This window comes from Montipora capricornis, chromosome 14 (assembly GCF_036669925.1).
Source record: "Montipora capricornis isolate CH-2021 chromosome 14, ASM3666992v2, whole genome shotgun sequence".
NCBI classification, from domain to species: Eukaryota; Metazoa; Cnidaria; class Anthozoa; order Scleractinia; family Acroporidae; genus Montipora; species Montipora capricornis.
The window spans coordinates 3,095,549-3,103,048 of NC_090896.1; the positions used below are offsets into that span (position 1 = coordinate 3,095,549).

General features: G+C 42.1%; 1 protein-coding gene across 1 annotated transcript in view; it reads left to right on the forward strand.

The window, feature by feature from the left end:
- LOC138032374 (uncharacterized) overlaps positions 1-7,500 on the forward strand; it is a 17,580-nt gene that overhangs the window by 7,115 nt on the left and 2,965 nt on the right. The window contains exons 5-8 of the mRNA XM_068880041.1: positions 1,192-1,264; positions 2,471-3,779; positions 5,797-5,986; positions 6,854-7,020. Coding sequence (XP_068736142.1) covers positions 1,192-1,264; positions 2,471-3,779; positions 5,797-5,986; positions 6,854-7,020 — 1,739 coding nt within the window. The remainder of the gene's footprint in view (positions 1-1,191; positions 1,265-2,470; positions 3,780-5,796; positions 5,987-6,853; positions 7,021-7,500) is intronic.

Consider the following 7,500-nt stretch of genomic DNA (forward strand, 5'->3'; position numbering starts at 1 on the left):
GGCCGCCGCGAACAAGAAAACGTTTTCCGAATCAATGTTCTTGGGCGCGTAAATGAGGAAACGACGAAAAATACAACAATGGGCCAATCGGCATGGAAATTACATGAATGTTCCAACATTTCAGGAACGAAGTAGAGAGGATACGTTATTTGTTATCGGTTGGTCACATTCATGTGATCATTACGTGGGATGCCTGTGGCATGCCATGTTTAAAATTCGTTTTGTTTTCATTGCAGTCATATATATATACGGTAATTAGCCACGTGTCTTTCACGAGCCTCTTGGCTTGATACTTTCTTGACGGATATACAACGTGCACGTCTCTTTTTAATCCGAACACACATACACCGCTTCCCTTCTTCGACTTATTGCGTTCTCAGACAGAATTTGAAGAAAAAAATATACCTCAATCGATCTTTGTGTGCCCTGACAGCCAGGAACCTTGGCCTCCTTTGAAGTCGAATTGTCGATCAAGCGCGATAGAACAGCAATGAACGCGAGAATATTGCATCTCTTCCCTTGATTTCTGGTTTCCGCCGTAAATAAATGTGACTAAAATTGCTATTATTGGATGTGAGCACATACAGATACGATTGATTCGTAAAAACGCTTGGTCTTGAAGTCGCAAAGGAAATGTTCGATTCTCATCACACTTAACCTTCGTCAGCGCTTTTACCACGTCCTTTGTGAACGGCATCTGCAGAACTTTATTTTTGATTCAGGCATTTCTTGAACTAATGTTTGGTATTTACCATACCAATGTAATAATTTCACGTCGTTGTTTTACAAAGGACGACGGAAGAAATGTACTTAAAAAATGCATGCCGCACATTCAGCACCTTTCTTTCCCCCCTCCCAAGTGTATTTCCCGCAAACTACTTACTTGGCTTCATAAACCGGAAGCCTTTGAGACATCATTGCTAAGTAATTACTTTGGCCAATCAAAAAGGACGCAGACAATCCTGTAAACCAATCAAAACTCGAAGTAATTACACGTAGCCGACACAAAGCGCGGGAAAATGTGCACGCGCGAGCCACGATTGGTTTTGGTTTCTCTTCTGATTGGTTGAAAAAGTGGCGCGAGTGGCGCAACCAATCACCGAGTGATTTAATGCAAAACCAAAGCAATTAGCTAATTACTTTCGACACTCAATTGAAAACCGCTCTAATGCTACATTCTTTTTTCCGCAGCAATGAAGGACCATGGGACCTTTCCAGCGCACATCCTTGAAAAGTTTGTAAATAGAGACATCGATGAACAAATGTAAGATGTTATCTTGCCTTGACACGTAATTAACAGAAGAAAACTGAATATCATCATCATTATCATCATCATCATCGGGTTTCATTCAATCGACGAGACTCTGGATGTTCAATGACTTAGGTGCTTGTTTGATCAGCGTCATCCATTTAGGTCTCTCTTTGGCTTATTTCTGTCAAGTGTTGTCGTCTATACCCCGTATCTCCCCATTTCATATTCCCTTAGGCAGTGTCATTGAACCTTAGTCTAGGACAAGAATTTTATAATCCGTCTCTGACCTTGGTCCATCAAAAGTACTTGTAACAAGAAAGACTACATCACGATAAAAAGTCTCTTACCTTTGGCGAGTCCACAGCGTCCAAAACAGGTTAAAAATAGGTGAAATTCGCTTTCCTAACAAATCTCGAAATTAAATGATAATTATTATATGGCTTGTGTTAGCGCCCTCTGACCGGCTAATTGTGACTGAATTGCCCACGGGCCGATTACGGGCTTGCAAAAATAAATCAAAAGGTAATTTAAAAGCCATGTAATAAACTACTTACTAACCGAGCTAGCTCGAGCTGTACTGGGGAATATTGGCCCTCGGTCGTTTTTGTACGGACCTCGCTGCGCTCGGTCCGTACTGCCACGACCTCGGGCCAATATTCCCCAGTACGGCCCTCGCGCTCGGTTAGTGAGAAGTTAGTAATGGTAATAGGACTGATTGGGGTCTGTAACCATACGAGCGCGGCGATGGTCCGCTTTGTTTATCTCGAGTATGATTGCAGACCGAATTGGACGACACGAAGTCCTCTTACCAATAGACCTTTTTCGCTTGTACATTTTGTTTCCCCAATACAGATCATGTGATGATGCTCAGGAGGTCTGGTACTTTGTTTTGTTCATTAAAAAGATTAACGGCGTTATCCACTATTTCCCCCATCCCATAGTGCAATACGTTTTTTTCGGGTGGGGGGGGGGGGGGGGAAGGCGGTCTTTGGCCGAGTCGGAAAATACCATAATACTCTTTGTTTGTGTCCCCAAAATTTGAGTAAGCGTCGTTTTTGTTTTCTCTTAGGACCATTGTGAGTCCCAAGAGAAACTGGATATAACGCTCTTGGTTGCAATTAAGTTCTCGCTGTGGTGACGATTGTTGCCATAGTAATAGTTGCTATGGTGTTGTAGGCTTGTCATTGATGTTGTCTCTGCTTAATATGTGTATTTCAGGAAGGATATTCTTGAAGATCATTTGAAAGAAAATGTTCTCCACAAGAAACACAAGAACCTGTCAACGATGAAGGGTAGGAAAAGAATTCGCTATGACAAGCTGTCAAATACCAAAGAGAAGAAGGAGAGAAATTCCGCCTTAAATTGTGTTAATATCTGTCCCACCAGAATTGCATACGATCCATCATTAGTTGAAAATGATGAGCAACTATTTTCGGATCCAAATGAAAGTACGAAGCTTTACTCGGATTTTTCGGGAAAACAAGACAGCGCCGAAAAGACATCGACAACTGATGAATCCACTGTGACTCCAAACAATTTAGAAACTGAAGACTTGTTAAATCGTTATGAACGACATGGAATTAATGGACCAAACTTGAATGAAAGATCGGTCTTTCCAAAACTTGACTTGGAAGAAGGGAGATGTTCGTCTCGGCTACAAGACGCAAACGGATCAAATTTTAAGGGAGGTTCCGTCCGACAGAAGCCACGTATGGGCGATGTGCGTTATTCATCGCAGCGACAAGAAGCGAAAGTGTTATCCCCTAAGAGAACGATTTTTCATCAACATATCCTCGTCCCAGACTCCGAAACTGTTCCCAGTTCGCCCAACCAAGAAGATGTGAATGTCTCTGTTTCTAGCCGAGCGTCTGTGTGTCCAGAGATCGTAGTGCCGGACACTGAAGATGCATTTCCTGACGAGGCCGGCATGGGCTTGCACAGTGCGCTAGGGGCTCCATCGGCCACAAGTACTCCTGTAGCTGCGGTCGATTCACCTCTCTTTGGCTTTGATAACGAGAACGCGGGTGATGGTATTTTAGGAGAGGCAATAAAATCACTTGGCGACGACACGGTGGACTTCTTGACCAATGCCAAGACGCAGTCGTGTAATTTACCCAAATCGGATTCCCAACTTCCGGTCGATTTGTCATGTACACAACCCCAGTCCCCTACCATTCCCAGCCGGACACGGTCACTGCAAAAAGATTTCGACCTGAGCGCCGATTGTTCTGTTTCACTGCTGCCTCACGGGAAAGAAAACGATTTCGTCAACACGGATTTAAAGAAAGGGAAGCAAAGTGAGGACGAAGTCTTTGAAGACAATGCAGTTGATGAACTTAAGTCTCATTTGAAAAGAGTGGAAGAAAGTAAGAATCCTAGGAAGAAAGTGTCAAAACAGACAACGCTGGATTCAAAACTTTCAAAGGTGAAAGAAAATCAAGGTAACAAGGAGACTAATGTTAGCAAGAGAAAACGAGAAAGTTCCATCGATATTGACGACTTTGTGTGGCCCAATAAGGGCGATGAAGTAAGTTTAAAATGTTCAGTGGTTTATGAATTCTGATCCCGCGAATCCTTCGGCAGATCCCGCCAAATCCCGCAAATCACCCGGCTTAAAAAACAAAGCTTCCACAAGTGTTTTTGGTCAATCAAAAACATTGCACCTATAAAGGAATGTAACCACGGAATTTGTGGCTTTTGTAGCGAGCGTTTCCTTGAGGTTGCAGACCAAAAAAGACTGATGTTATGAAGAGGCTGTCTATATGAAAAACATTTTGAGGACAGAGGCATGTTGAGATTTTCGTTGTCGTTGTACTCAGTTGAGCAGTAACGAAAGGAAAGCCTGAAAAATTCTCGATTGAACGTCATTGGAACCCAAGACCTCTGCGACTGATACCAGTCCAGTGTTCTACCAATAGACCTTTTTACCGATACGGCGGCCATTTTGATTTCTATTGTTTCGAAAGACATTATGGGATGCCCAGGGGGCAAATACATATTAATTTGCTTCCTGGGCATCCCATAATATCTATTTGAAACAAAAGAAATCAAAATGGCCACACCGTATCTGCAAAAAGGTCTATTGCTGGTTAGCATGTGACGTCATGGTAGCAATGTTGGTTGACAAGAACAATAACCTGTCTCTCCGCTGGGAAGTGAACTTTATCAACCAACGTGGCGTCTTGTCACGTGGGTAAGAAACTGATAGAAGGTGCAGATATGAAAATGCTATATTTATGAAGAGCATATCTATATAACATACATCAATCCACAATTCAAATTTGCCTTAAAATGCATAGCTTCTTTTCATTTAAAACTACGAACTCATAAAATGGCCACCTCTCAGTTGGTGGAGCTACCGGTATCACACAGGTCATAGGTTCATATTCCGTTCAAGCTTGAATTTTTCAGGCGTTCCCTTTCGCGACTTCTCCAGTTGCGTTCATGACTGCGATGATTGAAAATCCTTAGAAATACAGAGGAACGAGATTGCCGCTGTCTTGGTTGCGTCAACTCGCTCCATTTCACGAGGCTCAAACATCAGAAATTCCGTTCCACTGCCGGTCTTTCTTTGCTACAAAACCCCAAGGAAAAGCCCGCTAAGCAAGATAGGAAATTGGCGGCCTGCCGCAGAAATAGCAGCCCCCTTTGCAGCCGTTTTTAGTGTCGGTCCCATTCTCCCTTCATTCTTCCTTGTTGTGAAGGGAGAATGGGACCGACACAAGAGCATAATGCATCATATTTCCACGATTCTTCGAACTTTGCGCTCTAAATACTCTCTTGGCAAATAACCTCGAAAGGCGTTTATCGAATTAGACGCGAAAGTTGATACTTGCGAGAATGCTCATGACGACCTGTGTAGTAAGAGGAAAAGTTTGGCGTTGACTGACTATGCCATGTGGAAATTTGTTATCAGAGAGATTTAGCGATATCGCGTTACGTGAAATAACAATCGGGAAACGGCAGGCTGTTGCTTGTCATAAAAACATGAAAATTCTCTCATTCTAACTCATCTTCCTCTTTTGTAACCTGTAGCTGACAGGCAAGAAATAAAAATTGAGCTTATATCAAACGGGTTTCTTCCTTTTGTGGCACGATGCAAATTTCAATCTGACGTTTGTCGTTTGCTGTAAACGAGATGTGAAATGTATCTATTAGCATCGCGTTAATGTTAAACTGCAAACGTAGCCTCCTTCGCAGACATTGTTTTGGTTCGTCACACAATCTTTCCTTTTGAAAGACTGCTGATTGGTGACGAAAGCTCCAAAATTCTCATATTTTGGCTTATTTCTCTCCTTCGAGGAGTTGATCGATATTTGTGGCCAACAGGTTAAAAATGAGCCAAATTCAAACGATTTCTTCGATTTTGGGAAAAATGACATTTTGATCCGGCGATTTGCCAAAAAACGCGATATGCCAAATCTCTCCATTGGTAAAGTTTTGCTTCAAATCTCAAAAGTGAAATGAAACTACGAACCCCTGTGGCAGTTAAGGAGAAAATTAATTCGAATCCTGGTAACCCTATTACAAAAAAATATTGACAGGAATTGCAGTCGGAGACCATTTTCAAAGTCCCCGAGTTGCCACTGCCCAAGACTCCGGAAGTGATTCTTCTGGACGAATTTCCGCCTCAGTTGACCAGAAGAAAGTCTTGCAGCACACCTGTGAGTGGCGGCGAAGATATGGACCAATCGGCAGACTTGTTTGGAAATATGGACGATGTACGCTCTCCAGGTACGCGCCTCGCGCAAAGTTCCGAATTAATGAAAATGCACGACTCTCACACCTTTCTGAACAATAAATTATTTTCACGAGTTTGAGCCTTTAAGAAAATATCATGATATTATTTTAGTAGCGTATGTGAGTCAGTGTCGGACACAGATGAGAAGCCCTTGTTTTTTCTTTTTTTCTTTTTTTTTTTTTCAAGAAGAAAAACGAGTATCTTATTTACAAAAGAATACAAATGAAAATTGAGTACAACTTTAAGGAAAATTTTTGAGAAGGCAAACTAATGTTCTAAAAAAGTTTTAAAACAGTATAACTGCTGCCCTTCTCCTTTTTCATTGTGCGAAACGGGTTTGAAACTGATAAACCCTTGTTTCTGGTGTTGACTTTGACTACAGCCGTGGGTGTTCTTTTGCTTGGTCATCTTTCCAACAGCGTCCCTTCTGTCTTGTTCTCTTCTACTCAGCGAGGTTCTGGTTTCTCTTATTCCTTAAATATGAGTTGGACAGGCTTTCGAATTGCTTTCCATTTGCCTCGGATGGTTGAACATCGCTCTATGATGTCTCTGTCTTGGGAGAGTTGATTTCAGAAGTTGTACACTGATCCCGGTCGAGGGGCCCTCCCGCAGGGAGGGGGATGTTTATGGGGGTGGGGGGTTCTTGTTCCCCTGTTCCCTATAAGAATTTGCTTGTGTTCCCTTGTTCCCTGCTTTTTTGATCCTTAAAATTGTTTATGGTCCCTTGTTCCTTAAGACATTTTGTCACTGTTCCCCTGTTCCCCTGTTCAAATTTCCCATGTTCCCTTGTTCCCCAAAACCCCTGGGAGGGTCTCATCCTCATTTCTGCACTTCGTTTCCTTTTTTTTCTCCAATGGCAGATAAACAAGGCGACAAACGAAAAGAAATTTCACTGGAAAAGACTGAGAAAAAAACCGTCCCTAACAAGAATCTTGTCAATAAACCGAGCTACAAATACGTAGAAGTGGTGCGGAAAAAAGAAGAGAGAGCAAAGCTGAACGGTTATGATTGCCGTGAGTGTCAGCAGGTAAGCTAACAGACGTACTCTCACACTTTTCGAAGTACGTCAAAACTAAAATATCCTCGGTGAAAAACAAGTTACTAGATCCTGTCATATTAAAAAATATGTACATAACGGGGTTACCAAACTCCAGGATAAAACGTTTGAAGACACACAAGCTTTCGATTCCATCGGGGAATCCCTTTATCAAGTGACGAAGTTCGACGTTTTGTCACGTAGTTTTTACTGTGGATAATATGGCAAACGTCCTGGTATATCACGTGACAAACCTCGAGCGCCGTCACTTGATAAGGATTCCGCGATGGAATGGCAAGCTTGTGTGTCTTAAATCCTGGAGTTTAAAACCTCGTTTACGTTTAACTTTGTTATTGTTATTCTTACACTCAACGTTGATTATGATCAACTTAAGTATAATTCAGGCGATCATACTCCATTTAATTTTATTCAATTATGGTTCTGTTCACATGTGTGAAAAGTCAAATACAA